The sequence below is a fragment of the Haliaeetus albicilla genome, chromosome 9 (assembly GCF_947461875.1).
Source record: "Haliaeetus albicilla chromosome 9, bHalAlb1.1, whole genome shotgun sequence".
NCBI lineage: Eukaryota > Metazoa > Chordata > Aves > Accipitriformes > Accipitridae > Haliaeetus > Haliaeetus albicilla.
The window spans coordinates 26,034,165-26,056,265 of NC_091491.1; the positions used below are offsets into that span (position 1 = coordinate 26,034,165).

Sequence of the window (22,101 nt, forward strand, 5' to 3'; positions counted from 1 at the left end):
TTCCTTTAGTATTTCACCCCTTTTCTGCTCAAGTGTTTTAATAAAAGGAAATTATTCTGGGAAAAACTATAACTAAATTAAGGCCACATAAAGTAATTTACTCCAGAAAACAGTTATCTCATTACTTGATTATATCACAGTATAGAGTTGCAACACCTCAGGAGTAAAAGATATGCACTGGGAATGTTTCATATTCACTTTCTATCAAAAGCACTACAGGTAATTCACCCACTTGCTAAAATAAACAGGATTTATAAAAATTCAAATGCACTATATGTGCACTCATCTTTACTAAGCACTCAGATGCTCCTATTCATGAATGTATCACTGTATTATTGGAGTCTCCCTGCTGCTCCATGCATACATATTTATGATTCATGTTCTTACATCAATCAAATTCCACTACAACAACTGGGAAATTCTACAAAGAATTTCACTATCAGGAAATTCAGAAGAAAGACCAAAGAAAGTATCAAAACCCAGATGGAAGTAAAAGAAGAGGTCTCAGAAAACTTGTACGGCATGAAATAAGCAAGATCATTAGTACAATTTTTATGAACTAAACCTTTGTTTATATTCATCAAGGAAAAGGTATATTTTCACCTCATGTTACCTAGCACACAGTAAACAATTCAAAGTAAAAATCCCAGTGACAGCAAGACGGCTACAGAGAGACAAGCAGGACACGACAAACTATGAAAGAGTAAGACAATATTCCTTTTAGTTATCTAAATGAATAGCCTATGCTGTCTGGCATGTACAGTCAAGTGGAGCCTTCACAGAGCAACTTAGGCCCTCTATTTGGGAGCTTATAGACCAAGCTATGCCTTTAGGTACTTTCGTGAATGCATAAAAGTTACAAATTATTCTGTCTTCAGCAAGCTTTTACTTACATGCAAAAATTTATTCCTGAGGAAGATACGAGGAGAGTTTTAACTGATAAATTAAATGCAAAACTAGATGAAAAGGAAAAAAAAAGCTAAAACTAAATATCTTGGAAGTAAATTATAAAGAAAATATAAAGAACTGGAAAATTATTTAAAAAAAATATCACTAAAAGAAACCATTGCTGATGGTAATTAAATGATTATACTAACAACCTTCAAGCAATATTATTTGCTAAGTGACCACTCAAAAAGGAAAGAACATGGCACCACTACTGCATTTGGGGTTTTTTTCTGTATTAGCTACACACTTAGAGTTTGGCCCAATGTTTCTGCATCAGAATGCTTTTAATTTTACATTTATTAGCATGATAAGTTGCCGAATAACAACTTGTGGCAGCTTATACTTCATTATAAGATATACAGCATTTCAAGCAAATTACAATAAATGCTGTTATTATAATGACTTTGGTTTCATGTCATTGGTATAATAAACCATCTGCCCAGAAAGCTCAATTTAATTAAGTCTATTGTGTCTATGCATAAATACTGCATTAAATCAGTATTATTTCCCATACACTTAAAAATAATGTATCAGCCTATTTTCATTACATCCCTTCCACAAAGATGCTTAACATTTAATTGCCCAATGAAACATATAGTATATTTCTAAGGTTTCATATTCAGAGACAAAACTAGAAGAGAAAAAGTAGTGCAAGTAAACACTGTTAGAAGATCAGATTTACTATTATATTTTAAAATATTTTTTCAAGTTTACTGTGTACAGGCTTAAGCTTCTTTACAAAGTATCCCATGATATAACATCTGACAAAGAAACACCTCAAACAGAGTTATTTACTGTAGCATTTACCAAAAGCTTTACAGTTGATTAAAATATAACCTATAAAATACCTTGCATCATCTAAAGGTATCAGGCAAAACCCACCATCTAGATTTTAAACTGAATGGTGCCACCTGTGGAAGAATTTAGTGTACCTCTTGTCTGCTTTGAATGAACCAATGTCACATCTGGATCTTTCAGCAGCACTTAAATTAAGGGAATTACCTCTTTGTTTCTCTAAATGTTGGGTAAACCATCGGCTGTCACTTAGAGGTGACAAACAGAAAGTCAGCATGTTACTCACCAATAAAGTAGTTGTTTCCTAATGCAAGCATTTCTTCAGAAAGAACGAGTCCACCCAGTGCCTGGAGAAGAGTGACACTTCTGCCATCAATAAGTGAACACTGTTTAAATCCAGTGGCAGTGACCTTCCATAGCAGGATAAGAGAAGCAGTAGCATCTTGCCTTATTCTAAGAAAAGAAACAGTAAGACTATTTACAGTGAGGGAAATTGGTGTTATTGGGAAGTAAACCATTGCAGAACAATAGCTTATCAACAAAGAAGGAAAACTTAAATGTAGCAAGTATGGAATCAGGAAAAGGCCTAAAGGTTTTTAGCATGTCCACAAAAATAAAAAATGCTTCAATAGTAAGATTTGCATAATAGTATGTGTATTAGCAGATTTAATCATAGAGAGTCTCAATTTCTAATACTTGAACGACACCATCTTAGTGCCCAAGAAGAGTTTTATATAAAAAAGACGTAACAGTAAAGCGTCCTTAGTCAGTCTTTGTATTTATGCCTTTTTGAATAGTACCTCCATTCTACATCTACAATGCCATCATTTTCTGCAGCTGAAGTATCTCTGAAGAACATTCGATGTTCATTCAATACAGGGAGACGCATCCTGGTAGAAATCCTCATTTGACATACCAGATCGAAGGTTCAGAAGAGTTTATTCTTGTAAATCAAATGAGTCACGTAATACTCCCAAGGTCACTGAGTCCATGGTGCCTTCCTGAATGTTGATAGATTGGATAAATATCTACAACTGCCTATATACTGTCGGCTCCACTAGGGAGCACTGCATTTATGTCAGTGTTTCTTTCCTCTCAGTATACTTATTCCCCTACTCACCTCCATAAAGAAAAAATAAAAACCTGTCATGTTTCTGGCAAGTTCCTAAATATTTACATTAATTTCCTCTGAAGGAATCCCAAATGAGTTTGAACAATCTCGAAGAATTCAAACACAACTGCATCCAACTGCTGAAAACTGATAATTCTCCCCTGCTGAAAACAGGCCTCCAAATACCCAGACATGAAGTTCTGTTCCACAATTTTCTGTACTGAGCTTGTTTCAATCCTGCTAAAAACACAAGGCAGTTTCTCCCTTGTCACTTCTTATTCCAGTTCAAAACAAGAAATGCAAAGTTTTGTAATCATGTTTGACACAAGTTGAAAAAATGTTGCAACTAGACGTCATGAGAAGCAAATTTTTGACAGTATTTTGGGTCCTCTTTAAGAACAGCCCCCATCGCTACCCCCTACCATCTCACTTTTGGAACAGGAGAGCAACTAGTTTCACAGTTTAGGTCACACCTGATAATAAAAACAAAATAAAATTATTAAACTGAAATTATTTTCCTTGCATAGATAGCTATTGAACCAGAGATGTTGCTTGGGCCTTTAACACAGGAAATACAATGAAATAAAGATAGATACTGACCTGCGTTAATCTACCCAGACATAAAACACTACTAAAGATATATAGTGTAAAAAATGACCAAAAATGACTCTGCAAGAGTGTACTCTGCAACCTCCTTTAAAATGGGGTCACTCCATCAAGGGTCTTAAATACAGCTCTAGAATCCACAAAGGCCAGCTTATTCCTGATGTCAAGAAAAGACATTTGTTTGCTTACAGATTCTAGCCAGCCAGAGCATCCACACTCACAGATCTCTTCCTGACTTAGGCTTAACACTCATGAATGAGCACGATTCAAAGTCCCATGGGAAGAGTAGAACAGCTCCCACATTTAACAGTTACTGCTCCAAACTGTCTGCAGCTTGTCTGCTTGCATCAGTTTGTTTTTTCCTGTGAGCATGGCCTTTTTTAACTGAAAGCTAGGATTCTGAAAAGATAAGATGACAGTATGAGAAAAGTAAGCTATTTGGGGAAAATCTAAGTCTAAAATTGCAGTAAACCTGTGAGCCAGAGAACTACGTTGGCAGATTTTTATTTAAAATAAAATTTCCAATAAGAAAATGTCTCAATCCCAGCTGAAAGAATCAGATCTTTCTAGGAAGTCAGGTTCTGTTAATTAAAAGTAACAAAGCAAGTATTTGATTGAAAAAGCATGAGTTTGAAAAGTGAATAAAACAGAATAAATTGAAATTTTTGAGAAATGTGGTTTGTAGGACATACACAAAGATTTCACAGCTGATGATGACACCCAAAGCAATAATCCAGAAATAAAATATGAACGCACAAAATACCTGCATTTATATAGACAACGATAACACTTTCTACCAGCAAGTGCATCTTGAGATTAAAAGGGGGGAAAAGTGTTTACTGCGTGAAGGAGACAGGAAATGTCATACCTTCTCTAAACTGACATCTTCAACACGTCTGCCCCAATTTCTAATGCATTCTGATAGCCCAGAGACAGTTTACGTGCTTACATCTTCTAAAACATTAAATACGTGGGAAAAATTATATCAAGCAAAGAGTTGTGGTGGCACTGCTAGATGCTTGAAGTCTGTCTGAAGTTCTGTCATATACTTTTAGCCATCTGACAAATCTGCCTATGTGAAAAACTGTTGTCTAAAATATCCAGGCAAATTAAAATAAAATAAAAAAAAATTATATTTTGTCACAAATGACAAATATTCTTACTTTATTGATGTATTCTGTGGAACTTCAAAGGAGATAAGCCGGCCTCCAGCAGAGGTATTGGAACTGGCATTTCCACAAGCCACATCTGGGGTTATCTGAAAATAAAAATAGTTATATTCAACATTAAACCAGAAAATGTGACCAAAAAACACGAAAGAATTTTTTAAAAATAAGACTAATAGTCCAGCAGTCATCTTTTAAAAATTAGCAGGATGGACTAAAACATTCAACAAAACATTGATGCTATCAACAGACATCCTGAAAATTCACATAACCATCCTTTTAGGTTTTTGTTTTAATAAAAACTTCCTGCACATAAGTGTGAACTTCTAAAGGCATCTTCCTTTAAAAATGACCATGTTTACAAAAAGATGAATAGCCTTCTGGTCTTTTAAAATAATAAATAAAGCTCTAACATTTGCCACATCCAAGAAATACTGCAGCATTAATTTAGGTGTTCTTGGAAGATTTATAATAGCACATACTGATACTGTCTTCCTACTATATTGAAATATGGTTTTTTCCAAACACAGATTACTTGAAAAAAGTACTCTCCCACTTGCCCATTACTATTTTTTCCAAGTAAAAGTTGCTTGGACAAACAGTGCTTTCAGATGGAAAAAAATTATGAGCACAGTTGAGAGTGAAAGGATGTATTTGCCAAATCTGTGATGCCTAGTAGGCATACAAATCATTTACTGTATTAACTAGATCAAGACACCATACAGGATGCCATACAACACAGAGGAATCACAGACAGACTCCTTAATTATTCATATCTTGTAAAGTAGTAATTTTATAAAGGCAGTTTGAAAACCATTAGCATTTCCAATGGTACCTTTATTTCAAATAAGTAATATTTTATGTGGCATAATTGAGTCTTTCTGTTGCCTAAATTAACATCATCAGTATTTTTAATTAAGTAGTTTTCAGGTATCTTCATCAGCTTGCCTATGAAATATCACACTGTAAAAAAAAAAAAAAATCAGTCAGCTTCATCTTCAAATTGCTAGGCAGATTCTGCAATGTTATTTTTTCAGTCATCTAGAATACGTGTGCAACCTTTTTACGTCAACCTTATTGGCAAAGTGAAAATGCAACCTGACACATTTCAGTGGATTAATCATCCATCAAGGAAAAAGCCAGAACCTAATTTGTAAATTTAAGTAAAATTAAAATTCATATATTAAATGTTACTATGAATCACCTATGAAAACATGAACAACAGAAGTCCAGAATATGATGCAAGTAATAATTTTAGGAGACTCAGAGTTGATTCTGACTCAGGCAAGACAAACACTCAGTATTCACATTTCCCAAAAATGTTTAGATTACTCAATTCATTGTTGAATTCTCTGGCACAGGTAATAGGAATACATGTAGTTTATGAAAATAAAGCGAGCTGTAATTTTATTGTATTTGTTCAAATAAATTTTTTAAAAAGATAATATATCCATTACAATTTTTCAATCTTGGAAGTCAAAATTATGGAGCTAACATTCAAAGCACGATGAATCCAGTTAGTTTGGCTGACACTCTTCCTTTTATATTTGCCAACATTTAAACTTTCATTTTCTTTGAGAATCTATATGCCTACTGGAACAAAGGAAAAAAAAAAAAAAAGAAATCAACTTCTCTAGTGTCACAGAGTCTTATACTACATCTAAAAGTACACCCGCTTTTCAAATATTTATATAGTTTTACAATTTCATGCATTTATTACCTTGCAACACAAGGGGGAAAAATGTAATTTAAGCATTTCATTTACCTTAATATTCGATACTAGAGGGTTTTTAAATTAAAGAGTATTGATCTCTCTGAAACTAGAATAAAAAAACAACAAAAAATTTAAGAACCAAGAGCTGAACAAAGCGGCGGCATAACAAGAGCCAAGATTTAACCTTGTGAAAACAGAAAAAACAAACCAAGACGACTTTGGTTTGCAAACACATCAGAATTAAGGATTACTCAGCATGAAAAGCATGTGTAGGAAATATTTCAATGGTAATCAGAAGAGCAAAAGGCAAAATGCAGGATTTTGACTCTTCTATTAAGAGATCTGTAATGTTTGATGTCTTTATCTAGGAACTCCATTCGTAATTGGCCCTGACTTCATGCTCTAGGAATCTGATAAAATAATCATCTAAACCAGTAGTACACCAAAAAACAGGATTTTACAACAGCTGAAATTTGATTTTTTTTTTTTTTTTTTTTAATTAAAAAACCTGGTAGTTGGGTCAGACAAAAACCACAGGAAGAAGCAGCAGCTCTCATAAGGAACAAAAAATGGTTCCAGCAGTGTCCTATTTCAGACAAATACTATGGAGACAAAAATTGCAGCTTTGACACCTGAATTAGGAAACAAATTACACAGTTTTTCCACAGCCGTGGGAAATTTGTACAAAGATTTTTAAGTATGTCTCTCTCCTGTTTTAACAGGGCTCTCCGCAAAACTGAAAGAATGAAGAACGAGGGCAAAGCAGACCAATATGTTACAATAAGAATTGACACTCAGAAGATGAAAGCAATCTGTAAGCCTCACTTGCGGGGGGGGGGGGGGAAGCAGCTGCTAGAACTGGTAGGAGATATTTAAAGCAGAACTCACCAGAAAATATACTTAAATGATTTTCAGAAGGTAAAATAAAGAGCATTCCTATCCTAATTCCTCTTTAAAATTTAAAAAGTGAGATGGCTAAAGTAATAAATACAAACAGACCATCTAAAGTCCTTTAAAGACAATCTTAAAAAAACATTACGTATAACTGCAATGACATCAAACTCTTCCAAAATTCCTCTGAAGCATTTAATAGTACAGAACCTTTAAGCCAGCAAGGAAGGTCCTTGGGGAACAGACTTATAGATACAACACAATTGATGCAGCTATTTTAAAAATAGTTACCAAAGAAAACGAAACTTTCATGCACCTGCCAGAGCCGAAAGTACGTTTAGGAGCTGCTTACAAAGATAAGCTCCTACATCAGCACAGACTATATTGAAGAGCAGCTCTTCAATAAATTACTTAGAGTTAAAATGCTTAAATATCGAATTGCTGATAGGAAATACAGAATTCCTCTTTACATACATGTTCTGTAAGCTTGCATCTAAATCATGTTCTTGTTTTTTAAAAAAGACCATAATACATTAAAACTACATTTTTCCTTTAAATGTTTTAACAGTGTTAATTTTCCAAGTTTTTACATGGGCAAAAGACCACCATTATTTGAGAAAGCAAGAGTGAAATCTCCAGAAGAGTACCTATTCCTATAATCTCTACCTGGACCTTAACAGGACAGCAGTGACTTGTCTGGAAGATTGTGGGGTTCGGAGGATCTCGCGATGTCGCGGAGGGACGGAGGGTTGGTCGCGGCCCTGTGGCCTGTCTGTGGTCCCACCTACCCTTGTTGGTATGGGGGGAATTGGCTGCGCAATGGAAGGCGGAAGTTGGCGCTCACACTGTGTGTGTTATCTGTCTCTTTCCCTGGTCCGGGCCGACCAGTGATCTAATCGTGGCACCTTGATACGTAGCGAACGCTACATAATGGTGACCCCCCGATGTGATCGGTTGCACTAGGCGACGATGGAACTTGCGCAAGTGATTAAGGTATTGAAGGTGTTGGCTGATGAGGCGGGTGTCCGCGGAACGATTAGGAGGGGCCCCACGGGCGAATGCATCCAATGGATGTTGCACCGGGGAGGCATTGGTTCTCCTAGAGAAGTTTTAAGCCCCCCAAAATGGGGAGAGATTCGGGAGCTGTTGCTCCAATCTGCGCTCGCGGGCAAGCGCGGAGCTGCTGAACAATTACAAACTTGGGAGAAAGTGGAGAAGGTGGTTACGGAAGGACGGAAGGTTGGGGAGTGCTGGTTGGCGGCGCAAGCTGCTTTGTTTGCGGATGAAGTGCCGCCTCGGGAACAGCGGGAGACAGTGCCCCCAAGGACAGTGAGTCAAACTCAGATGGAATGGGCGGCTGTGGAGCGGGGCTTACAGAGCGGTCCATCTCTGATGGAGGGCGTGGACGCGGAGGGTGCGGCAGAGACAGAGGTTTTTCCTGTAGGGACAGCACCAGCAGGGACGGATGAGCCCCCTCTGCGGTATCCATGGGAGGAGTTACGGCGGGTGGTTCAGAAGGACTTGGAGGAATGCCTCTTGGACTGGGTTCCAGGCAGGGATGTTAAGGGAGATTTATACCGTCAGTTGAAAGAGTGGGAGGAACGGCCACCCTCGGAGGGGGTAATCAGAAGGCGCGGGGGTGTGCGAATGGTTCATCTTCCTCATGGTCCTCATGGTTCAGGTCATTGGGGGTGGCGGGTTGGCTCAGGGAGTTGTGGGCATTGTTGTGGTTGTTGTGGTTTTGGCTATTGTGGTGATTTTGCCTTGTTTGGCTTGTTGAGGAGGAATGGCATCCCTTGTGGTGGTACTGGCCGGGCCATTGCGGAGCGAGCGCATCGAACCTTGGGGACCCTGCGTGATCGGCTTAGGGAGGGGGAGCAGGAGGAGCCCTCCTGGTTACAGGATAACACACTTGTTCTCCGTACACAGCGTCTTCTGTTAACTGCGTTAACTTCATTAAATCAGACAGTTCGGGGGAGCCTGGAGCGGATGGCAGCGCGGCGACATTTTGTGAACACGGAGGAGAAAGGCCCCTACCCGTTGGTCTGCATGCATGACCTTCGGACGCGCCAATGGGATGGGCCGTTTGAGCTGCGTTGTCTCGGGCGAGGGTACGCCTGTGTACAGATGCCTGAAGGGCTACTGAAATGGGTCCCTAGTCATATGGTTCGTCCTGCCCTAACCTCACAGTGTTTGAGTGTTTCTTCTTACAGATCGCTGTCATCCTTTCCTGGCTTGTGACACCTTGGGTGTCTGCTACAAATTTCTGGCAGTGGATGCAGAACCAACTGAGGGGCCCAGATGTGTATCCGGATGGCATCCCTCTCGGAGCCCATCGGTGCGTGCCTTTGTGGGGTCCGGCTGTCGGGGCTCGCGGCTGGGAGTCTGGGTGCCTCGGACGGTGGGCCTTGGCATCGGCGTACCAACGATGAACTTCGTGGAGTGGTGGAGGTGGTTCTTTCCTAGCCTTGGCTTTCCGTTTGCCACTTGTGTGGGTTCTCTGTGGGGGAGCTCCTTGCTCTGCGGGGTGGATGGGACATTTGCGTGTGTTTGGGATGCAGTGTTTCAACTTGGTTGTGGAGATGTGCTTGTGCTCATAGTGCTTTGCACGGTTGTTTCTTTGCGTAGAGTTGCTCGTGGCAGTGGAGGCCGGCTGGTCGTGGGGAGGGGAGAGATGTGGGGTTCGGCGTTCGGAGGATCTCGCGATGTCGCGGAGGGACGGAGGGTTGGTCGCGGCCCTGTGGCCTGTCTGTGGTCCTGCCTACCCTTGTTGGTATGGGGGGAATTGGCTGTGCAATGGAAGGCGGAAGTTGGCGCTCACACTGTGTGTGTTATCTGTCTCTTTCCCTGGTCCGGGCTGACCAGTGATCTAATTGTGGCACCTTGATATGTAGCGAACGCTACAGAAGATTACCTTACCAGGCCATAGCCATAGTACAGATTAGATTGCAAAGGTAATCACGTGTGGTACCTAAGAAGAGAGCAACAGACTATTCTTCTGTATTACCACTTTTCTGAAAAAAATAGTGTGAATTGTACAGATACTCTCCTGCCTTACACACCAACCAGAATAACGAGATATACAATTAATTCAGCAAGTGCTAAAATGCATACGTAAATCCCAAGGCAATATTTTCATGAGTGCCTTTATTACTTTGATAAATTAAGTGTACTAGCCTTTAATTCAACGAGGCTAAGAAATTAACATACAGACTCTAAGTCTGCATTTATGCCAGGATACATATACGCAGCCTCTTACTACTGAGAGTAGTTCTCTGAAGATATTTGTTGTATATGAAATTTTATAGTATGTTTCTTGGAAAGATGACCAGACATTTGTAATTCTACAAGGCCTTATCAACATGGGCAGACTAATCCTGAACAGTGCAAAATACAGCCATTCTGCTACCATGATATATGTTTGCATTTCTTTTGTATCTCAGCCTCCTGGGTTTAAAGAATTGCAGAAGGCTTTTACTTCTTGCAAAACACACCACACTTTCCTCAAACCTAAAAGTGGTCTGTAAGTGGAATGATCAAATTCGCATTAGCCTTAGCAATTCCTCACTACCCTATTAATAAGATATTAATGAATATTTCTGAAAACTAACAGATACTTCCAAACACTGGAAGAGGCTACCCAGGCATCTTATGGACCCTCCACCCCTGAAGGCATCTAGCTGACCTTGTTTAAAGGGGTTGGACTCCAATCTCCAGAGGTCCCTTCCAACTTCACCTACGCTATGATTCTGTGAGTAAAAATTCACCCCATAGCCAGTTGCCTACTAACTCTTTCCCATAAACTGCCATTAACTTCAGGGACGTCACAGCTTTCACAAAATCCCACTCTTACATACGAGTGCTTCATTTTGAAAATATCCCCAAAGGTTACACAAACATGTATGTGCACATGTGTGCGCACACTCACGCGCACACAGATGCCTGTGGTTTTTTACTTGACACCTTCCTCAAAGATTCTCTTTGGTTAATCTCCTATTTCCATCTCAAAAAGCCTTCTCCTGTTTTTACCTCCTAATGGAGCAACAAAGAAATCTGCATGGTCCTGCAGCCAAAGCAAAGTGGGGCAAATTAGTCTGGAATTAAACAGAATACACAAATGCACCCATCATTTCCACACATCATTCTTGAACTAAATAAGAGATGAATAGAAACTCATCTTACAGAAAAGATCAGTGCTTAAAAGAAAAAACTTCATGCTTAAAAATCTAAACATATTTGAAAAGACATTATGTTAATGGCAACTGTGAAAATGAGTTCTTTGAGAAAAACAAGGCTATGTTCTGGGGTGGTCTCCCATGAAAATTGACATGGTCATTAAGAAAGATAACCTTTCGTTTCTTCAGTAGGACAGAAACTGTCACGATGAATGCATTATGAGGAATGCTTTTGCAAACACTAACTCTTTCTGATTTTCTTCCAAGGGATTCCATATTAACTTTCAAGTCAACAAAGAAAGTTTTATAATGTGCAGGTTTGCCTTTTCTGAACATATAACTACTTTTCCATCAGAATAAGGCCTGCAGGATTTCTTCTTTTCCAACCTTCAAGGGTGGCAAGAGGCATCTCTTATTTTCTAAGAAATATAACATGTTTGTCAGCCTTCCTTAAGCGAGGGAAAAATAATATGCGAGAGAAATAAAACAGGTTAGATCCTGACTATAAGATCTTGAACAGCTGTCTGCAAAAAATCAAAAAGGGAAAAGAGAAGTAGGAAAATAAAAGGCACTACAGTAGAACCATCAGAGGGGGGATCAATTACTATCTTCTTGTAGTCAAGATGCCAAGCAATAAACCAGGATCATTTCTGGCACAGAAATCCCATTCAGACAGAACAAAATTAGAAAAGAAAGAAAAGCAGTTCCTTTGCCCTGTAGCATGGAAAAACTACCACTTCTGAAAATCTAGTGTCACACAGTTTAACCTCCACATAAGCGTATTTGTTTCTACCCTCCAGAGTTTCATATGGGACAATGCTTGAAAGAAAACCAGAACCAAAAGAAAATAAAGGCTTACTTATATCTCACCAGTGGAAGAAAAAAGCAAAAGTGTTTAGAGTAGGAGTAGTGCCTCTCTGAAGAACAGCAAGGGGAGACTGACAGACTGCATCCAAAAACAGTATCAAATGAAGAAGGCTTGCCAGTTATTGTAGCACTGAAACGTGATGTAAGGAAGGCTGCATATCCACCCAGCGAATTCTATCACTGGCAGTTTGTCTGTCTTTGCCCATCTGAGCAAAAGCCACTTTGCGATCACAGTCAGCGATCACACTGCCAAGAGGATCCAGGGCATTCTGATGCATGGCAATCCTCTAGATAACACTATTAAAACTCTGTATTTCTGTCATGGCTTAACAATGCCAACATTACACCAAGAAGTAGATGCTTCAGCAGGCACAGTAGGTTATCTTACACAATGACACTTTCTCAGATAGATTATCTGGGTAATCATACTAGCCAGATGCCTTTTTGTTTCAAGCTGACCACCAAAATCAATGTCAACTTCATGAAATCTGACAAACAGTCTGTACTGGTTTTGGCTGGAATAGAGTTAATTTTCTTCACAGTAGCTTGCATGGTGCTATGTTTTGGATTCATGATGAAAACAGTGTTGATAACACAGGGATGTTTTAGTTATTGCTGAACAGTGCTTACAGAGTCACGGCCTTTTCTGCTTCTTAGACTGCCCTGCCAGCAAGTAGGCTGGGGGTGCACAACAAGTTTGGGGGGACACAGCTGGGACACCTGACCCCAAGTGACATCCCATACCATATGATGTCATGCTCAGCAATAAAACTAGGGAGTGGGGGGTGGAAGCTGGCCAGGGCAGCTGGTGGTGAGCAATTGGCATTTTTTGCATCACTTGTTTTTTCTTTGTTTTGTTTGGGGTTTTTTTCTTTGTTGTTTGATTTTTCTCCCTTTTTTTAAACTGTCTTTATCTCCACCCATGAGTTTTCGCACTTTTACCCTTCCAGTTCTCTCCCCTATCCCACTGGGTGGGGGAGTGAGCAAGTGGCTGTGTGGGGCTTAGCTGCCTGCCCTCTGCTTAAACCATGATACAGTCATTCAATAAATGTTACTTCCTTGAACAAATAATGGTCATTTCTTATTCCAGAGTGTATGGAGCTGTTCTGAATAATAAAGGTAAACACTGTGGAAACAAGCTCACTGAACAAAAATTCTACATAGTCAAATCTTTACATACAGCGTATGAGCTTAGGTCACTGAGAGTAAGCTAGGACGTAAACTTCAACCAAAGTCTATCAAGTCAGCCATAGGTATTTCTACACCAAAACACTAAAAGGCAGTAAACATATCACACGGGGTTTTTTGCTCAGACTTTCAAAGACTTCAAGATGGGATGATTATTGAAGGAGTAGTTAAGAATCCAGACACTTTTTAAAGACAGCACTGGATAACCAAAAGTCCTGAGCCCACCCACCAGTATAGATTCAGACAAGCAGAGCTTCGGTAGCTTGACATAATTGCACTCACTAGAATTTTCTATAGGGTATTTCTGTCCTTAAAGGGGATACGAGAGTTTTGATTTTAGGAAAGCTAGTATTTATGACCATGCATTAAACATCTTTTAGGAATGGAACATACTAAACTAAGGTTTGTGTGAATTTCACATAAGTTTTGTTTGAGCATATTGAGCTTTTAGAGGCTTTTTTTGTGTGTTTTGAAAATAAATATAATAAAGGGTATCATCTATCCAGAGATGGTTACACCAAGTTGTCTATGAGAATGCTGTTGTACAGAAAGTTCCATACACAAATATTGTAGAGGAGAGATTTAGTGAAGTTACAGATTTATCCTAGGAGAAAGTTAAGATTATTCTAGCAAAATCTATGTTTCCTTCAGTTTCCTTACTTGTTTGTATGATATCTTTTCTGAAAACAAAAGAAAAATAATAGAGGTTTCCAAAACAAATCTTATATACAGGTATAAGAGCTGTCCTAAGTCAAACCAGAAGTATACATATTCCAGTACTTTAGCTCCAACAGCAATCATAAGAAGGAATGCCAAGAAAATATGATAAGAAAAGGGCAAGCATATTTCCTCCAGCCGCCACCCATTTCCATGTTAAAGATTCTCCTAAGCTGTCATTTCTAAGGATGGAGTTTCTATGTATTTAGCAACCTTAAATAGATCTCTCCTCCATGATTCTGTTTCAGCCTCCTTCTGCACCTGTAGCATGCTTTGGCAAAAAATGCACATTTAGCAACACATAAAGCAAAGATTCAAAGGTGTCTGTTTCAAGCAGAGTTATTCCTTAAGCATATTCCATTGCTGCAGAGCAGGAGCACTATCTTTCAGGATTTTCCACCTGACCCAGACATACTCCTTTTAAAGGCTTATAATTTACTGACTACGAACACACATAAAACAAATGCTGTCCCCACTGCAAGGGGAATTACAAGTTTATTGTAGCCTCTAATAACTAGTTCCAAAAGCTTGAATCTGAGCAGTAGTATTGCAGTATAAATAAAAGGTTAGAAGACTAGGACTCACGTGCTTAGCATTCTAATTCCTGGCTGCGCACCTGGCAAATCACTTTACTGCTCTGTGCTTCAGTGTCTCCATCTGTAAAATGTGAATAATACTGCTGATTTCCTTTGAAAAAAATTTGAGAGCTATTAAGGAAAAGTAATATATAAGAGTATGGTACTGGTATTCTTACAGTTGATTTTGTACACAGATACCTTTGTTGGTTGTTAGTTGAGTAGGATTAAGGAGATGGTTTCTTTTTTTCTTCTATTATTGGCTAATATGTATCTTTTCTACACTGTAACACAAAAGATCACTGAACTGGGGAAATGTGGATTGCTAGTTGTATCTTTCTTGCAAAATGGAACAAGTCAGTTGCCCAAAGTAGGGAAAAAAGCTCTCTTACAACAGCTGAGCACAGGGATAAAGTCCTATTATACTAAAGAAACCAACAGACAAGATCTCAATGATCTGTGTTTGTAGCCCTTAATTTGCATATCAGGAAAAGATTAATTTCTTATAGCACGAGCCCTCTAAGAAATGAACCTGTACCCAAAGACATCTGTATGTTGTCTGCTGGTGCAGACATTACCCAGAAGGTTCAGTCAAGCAAGCACTACCAAGTATATCCCTAGTATCTAAGGAATACAGAAAAAATGTCCAACTGTAACCATACATCATGCCTCTCTTAGTTTACTTCTCTCAGGTGTTCATTTTTTGAGTTTCCAAAAACTCCTGAAAATGCTTCCATGGAAACTTCATCCTTGCAAGACACTGAGAGCTTTCATTTGGAGAGAGTCTGGCAAAATTTCTCACTGAGCAGACAGACCAAAGAGTATGAAGAACATTAGTTCACTTGCAGTATCAGTATAGAATAATGTGAGAAACAGGCTGACTTGGAAGATTTAAAAAAAAAAAAAAAAAAAAAAACCCACATAACAATAGCAGCCTTTTTTGCCTCTGAATCTCAAGGAAGATCAAAACAGTAGATTTTTGCAATACAAAACCTACAGTTACTTTATTTTTTCCTTTTAGGAGGGTGAGAAAGGATCAAGCTTTGCAAAGCTTTTAAAGCTATGAGGAAAGGCAGTATTTTCCTGCTTAACACTTTATTCTTGAAGCCTCCACCAAAGAGGCTTTGGAACACTGACCTTCAGGCAAATCAATTCTCTTTAGTTTAGTATAGATCAGAGACAATGTGTTGAATCAGCAACTGAAATCTCTTTCTTTCGGATAAGCATCTCTTTCACTATGAATTCCAAAGAACAGAAGGTCATTATGCTACACTAGAAAGAGTGTGAAAAAACCAAGATCCATCACCATATATTAAAAACATACCAACACAAGTAATTTCATAATAAGGTAACAAGTAATTTCCATGTTAGTGTTAATAACGCAGTCGCAATTGATGACCTATAAGTATTTCTCGGGTAAGAGAAGACATGCAGAAAGGTGAATTTCAGCCATTAAAATACCCACTTGTGAATGATCTGTTTGGCTGAAATGTTTAGTGAATCTACCTAAAATGCAAACCAGGCAGAAATGTTACTTATACAATACCAGACCACAGATTGAAGAAGACACATGACAGAAATCTGGTACAGAGAAGGGCATGCCCTTAATTGATCAGGACATATGGAGCACCCATGCAGAGATGACACTGCATTTAAACTAAGTAATAAAAGCAGATCATTGTTTGTTTCTGCTTCGGTGCTCTCTTCAAACTCCATAGTTGGCGCCTGACATATGTTCTACTGTAAAATAACAGATATGGGAGATGGAATTCCAAGAAATAAAGCTCTTTTCTCCAGACATTGTCCACCAGAACTCCAACTAAAATGAGATACAGCCCTATAACTACTGGTACCTCAGATACAATCTGAGAGTCATAACACATCAAACATATATTTTATATAGGTTGATTTTACTTTGAAAAAATTGATTTAAATAAATGTTAGAGTTAAATCATGAACAAATTTTGGGGGCTAGCAAACAATGATGAAAAATATACTTTTGCCAGCATTAAACTCATGCCTGTTCATTTTCTCACTATGTAGTATGTAAAAACACCTCAGAAGAATCACACTCCTTGAAACACTTCAAAAACAGATACAGGTGACGTTTTACCTATTTATTCCTGAATAAACTCAAATGAAATTACTTTACTCTACAATGAATTTTTCATTAAGAACGAGATGTCATAAAGATTTTAATTCTTTGCCTACTGAAATGATAATATTTCTCCACCAACAAGCTTCATTACCCCTAGGTGCTTGGATCCAAACAAAACCAAAAAAAAGGCACTACCATTACCCTCAAAACAGATGCTCACTTCTATGGCAGACTGTTCTTTGGGATGCATTTTGCACATACATAGTATTATTATAGGTGGGTGATCTCTGGAACAGGTTGGAGACTTCCAGTACCAACTGCTGTAGGAGTAGCATAAGCAGAAGTAGTTGTCTCGCACCTCCAAGTAAGAGAACAACAGTGAAGAGAACTATAAATCATCCTTGCAGTGATGGACTTCAAAGAAGAAGGGAGGAGGATGGTCATGTGATAGAATGAACTTAATACATGAAAAAGTTATCAAGAGAGAAATAATCAATTCTTCTTTGTTTGTGAGCAAACATACTTTCTATCTATACTTGGTTTTCACATGTAAAAATTAATATTTAATGGTAACTGGGTTAATTTTGATACTTTGTTTTTTGCAGATACTAGAGTCAATGCAAGACATCTAAGAATTACTAATAACACAGTGTACAAAACAGTAGAAAGTAAAGATCACATTTCTTAAGGATCATGTGTTGTGTACTTTACAGTTGTAGTTTTGCCAGATATTGTTAAGTTTGTCATTTTACTGAGATACAACAAATGTTTAAAAGTTTCCTCCACCATCACTGTATCTCTAGAGTCGTGCACTGTGTAATATATTGACTACCACTTTTAATCCTCAAATAGCTGTGTTTTCTTAACACTGCAGGGACACGTATTTTTCAAAACAACATGTGATTATAACCGCAAATAGTAAAAAAATATATTAAAGGTATTGCTTTAACCTTTAGTTTTCCTAAATTTATTTGAAGGTTGGAGGTATGGTGTCATACAAATGACTGGAAGAAATGATATTATCCCATTTCAAAGAAATATCCAATACAACATGTTGGCCAACTTAAGCCCATTACTTTTAACAAGTATCAAATTTTTTTGCATTTAATTTTACTAGCATATTAACCAAAGGCAGAGATCATATCTTCAGTCCTCTCCCGTAGACATCCATGAAATCATGCACAAATGAGAACCCAACAATAACACTTAAAAGTTCCTCTTCGTGCATTTTCATTTAGGCAGAATATTCTCACCTCTGTTTCATCCCATTTCAGATCTACAACTTTCTGTCCCGCTTTCGGCTGCCATGTAGGTAACGTAACGGTTGCTCTTGAACGAGGAAGAACAATGTCGGGTTCCAAGGTGGATGAGACGGGTCTGCTCTGTCTTGGTGACATCGACTCTGTGCGTTCAGAGACTGGAAGGCTGTGAAATGAGTGTTCACAGTTTGTTCCCTCATAGCCTTCACTACAGAGACAGAGGTAGCCATCACCGCTAGTGCTGCAGTTACCATGGTGACAGGGGTTGCTGGCACAAGGATCTGAAACAAACTGGGAAAAACATATCGTATAGGTCAATTACTGCATATAAAGGACTTATTTTTGAGCTTTACAAAGACCATAAAACAGGATTCTTTTGCCCTCCTGTACTTATCTTCTAAACATATTTATGAACCAAGCTCATCTCTGATGTATCGTCAAGGAAGTAAATTCAAAGGATTAAAGAAGAATATAGATTAATCTATGTTAACCACTTTTCTCAGACCATTTCATGCTAATTCACTGTTGACGCATTCAAGCAAAGTGATAAACATGAAGTAGGAACATGGCCACTGTTCATAATCAGGAATTTTCAAAAACAGTCTTAAAAGAGTAACCTATCCAGGGAAAACAACATCTAGAAATTGAATGCAGTAACAGGAACAGGAATGGGGCACAGAACTCGTACAGATCATCAGGTCATGAAGCAGCTCTGTGTTGTCAGAGTTAACCAGATCACACAATCCTATTCATGGACACAACCTCCATTTTAAAACACCTGGGCCTTTTACCCACACTTCATTTACTGGACAGCAGTTTCAGAATCGGATTCATTTTGGTGCTGAAAACTTTCTAACAGGACTTAGAAAGCTGGGGCAAAAAACATGCTTATTTTTAAAACAGCATCTGTAATAGTATAGGACAAGACTGAGCTCAGTAATGCAGGAAAAATCCTGTCCTAGGCTTGCCTAGCTAATGTCTAGCTTAAATTTATCGACAGCTAGTTTGCACTCAGTTTCTTATGTCATCACTCACTTTCCCTCTTCTATGCTGATGTTTACATCCATAATGTATTTACAGAATACATCTACAAACTCTTCTCAAGTTTCATCTCATAGACTAAATAAGCCATACTTGCCCAGTCTTCTTGTGGAGGACAAGCCCTCCATTCATTTTTGCACCCTAGACTCCAAAGCTTAGCACTGCCTTTTGCAAATGCATCAATACTTTTTTTTTGTCCTGGAAATAGCTTCCTTGATATTACTTAAGAAACGTTTGCCTTAGAGCTAAATCACACTGCTGACTCACTGCCATCATTTGACCAACTAAGCCAGCCAGGCAGTTCCCTCGATATGTCTTCACATCGAAGTCATAACCGATCACTGGAAACTGACATTTTCTCAGTGCTTAAATGCAAATTTCACCAAAGTGCTCCAGTCCGAAAGGTTACCCAGTTCTTCCCTGTACAACATTCCAGTCCTTCCCTGCATAAGCAATGCTTTGTATTATATTTCTCAATAAAGCACCAGAGTTATTATTAAAAATTTGTTTCAATTATCAAAAGATTTACATAACGTTTATATATCATTAATGTCATAAAAACAAGTATTGGGTGTACACCAGGAATTTTACCTTTCCATCAGTTCAAAGGCCTGATGTCAGGGACACCAAATCCTAGTACTACACTTTCTTATATAAAACAGTACTATTATTGACCTCAGCTAGAATTCTTTTTTTGGCTGGAATTATTCTATACCCTAGCCTCTGTAACATTTTTGGACAGAAAACAGAGGAAACATTATTATGAAAGTTAACTTTGGAGACAGTTAATGATGAATGTCAGATTTTGTACTGACCGATCCAGAAGAGTTAGAGGCCATGGAAGACAGTCCAAAATACAAGCTCTACTCATCTATCTTATGGTTTGGTTATAGCTCTGAATGTTAGTTACTTTGCATAGGGACACATCTCATACATATCGGGTGACACATTAGACATCAGGGTCAAGCTCTGACTCTTCTTCATTTTCAAAAATCAACTATATAGTGACTTTATATAAACTTAATATATCAAGTGTCGAGGAAGTATGGATTTTAATGATTAGATGGACTTATCTCCTTAAAGTCTTTCTCTTGCAAATCAACAGAATATATAAGTTCTCAAAGAACAATTTCTAGATTGCTTCTCCACAAAATAATATTTAAGTGACAGAAAAGAAAAGAAAAATTTCTAGGAAGGAACAAAACCTAGTTCTGTTCTATGGTTTGTCAATTACATTTTAAGCTTGCTCCCACTGCCAAGTAGCAGAGATTTTCACAGAAATTTCCTTTTCCTTTAAGAGTGTTGAAGATAAAAACTGTTGACGTGTGAACAAAGCCCAGGTCAAAAATTGGTTGCAACAGTTTTTTCATGTTCTAGTTGCTTGGACTAGATATGAGTTTGAAAGACATGCAGCTATCCTATTGTTGGGTAAGCTCTTTACTCATTCTTTCACAATTAATCCAAATTCACATTAACCCATTTTTTATTAAAAAAAAAAATCAGCATTTCTTCTATTCTGAGGAATTTAATTATTCTCGTCACACCTAAAATGTTAAGGTTATTACTTGCAAACCTAGTAACAAGAAAAAAAAATTTTTTCAAACAATCACAAAGGGCACTTGATCCCCTCAGTGAATATATCCATTGGCTTTACAAGCAAAATAATAAAAAGTGCTCTGTGATACATGTTATCTGCTGTAAACTGTTTTGAGCTTGTTTGACTGGAAACAGATGTGCTTAATGACAAGCAGGGCTTACTGCTGCCCATGCCACGCACTGAAGAACGCCTTGTGCCTTATGAATCGCCACTAACCTTCCAAACACAGTGGAAATGAAAATCATTAAGACTGTTTGGTTTAGATGAAGAATAAAAAAAAGAGTGTAGATGTAGAACTTGAGCCATGCACTCTCAGAATTGAGTTTTATGAAGTACTTCACAGGGTTTTAACTTACCATTCCCTTTTCTCAGCTACTATTAATTCTAAAGCTCATTTTTCTTTCAGTAATCCTATCAAAAACAAATCAATGCCCTTTGTGCACATAAGTTTTCTGTTGAACTAAAGAAAGTTCATTTTAATTAGCTGTTAAAAAGAGACAAGGAAATAAAACGTATTAATTTTTGTTGGTTGTGATGTTCCTGTGGTTCCTCTAGTCCTCTCTAACGCGACACCAAAGGTTAGCAGGGGCTTTGAGAAACATCTTGACACAGTGAACAGCATGGCTACGTCAGAATTAAAAGGTAGCAAAACTTCAAGGCTTAACCTTCAACAAACTTTTGAAGCTCACAGAGAAAAGTAAACATCCTTGGTCTCATAACTGAGAGCTGAATATAAGTATACTGTGAGTACACAATTAAGAGAGTCCTTTTTTAGCCATTCCTTGTGAAGTTCACAGTATTTTAAAACACTGTTGCACAGAGAAAAGGAGGAAGCAAGTAGTATGTATCCATATAGCCCATGATTAAATAAGAACACCTTATAATTGCTACTAAAAAATTCCAGATTTTTTTTAGGTGTAGAATTTCAATAATCTTGATTAAGAAAGTATATTTAGTATCTAGGTCTCTTGTTTTCATCACTATTTCTCCATTTAACACTCTGTCTAGTTTTCATAATACATTCATGGACTAAATAGGCCGAGTCAGCAGTTGCAGCTGACAAAGCTGAGCTAAAAATCATATAATGTATTTGCATGCAATTACTATTCCATATGCCTGGACAGTTGTAATCTTTGGAGTATTTTTCCAATAGAATCCTTAGATGCATACCAAGGTGCCCTTCATATTGCAGTTAAATTTCCAAAGGCAGACTGAATATGGTATAAACACTAGGCTTGTTTAAGAATCACACTCACAAACATAGATTGCTTGCCAGCCAGTCCAATTGTTTCCTAAGGTTTCCATTTAAGATAAAACACTGCAGGGTGTAAATCTGCAAGATCTTTCTGCCAG

The 22,101-nt window shown here is 38.0% G+C and overlaps 1 protein-coding gene across 1 annotated transcript in view; it reads right to left on the reverse strand.

Annotated features, from left to right (window-relative positions):
• DNER (delta/notch like EGF repeat containing) overlaps nt 1-22,101 on the reverse strand; it is a 137,177-nt gene that overhangs the window by 66,492 nt on the left and 48,584 nt on the right. The window contains exons 2-4 of the mRNA XM_069792181.1: nt 18,105-18,401; nt 4,624-4,718; nt 2,030-2,196 (exon numbers count right to left, since the gene is read on the reverse strand). Of these exons, the coding sequence (XP_069648282.1) occupies nt 2,030-2,196; nt 4,624-4,718; nt 18,105-18,401 (559 nt within the window). The remainder of the gene's footprint in view (nt 1-2,029; nt 2,197-4,623; nt 4,719-18,104; nt 18,402-22,101) is intronic.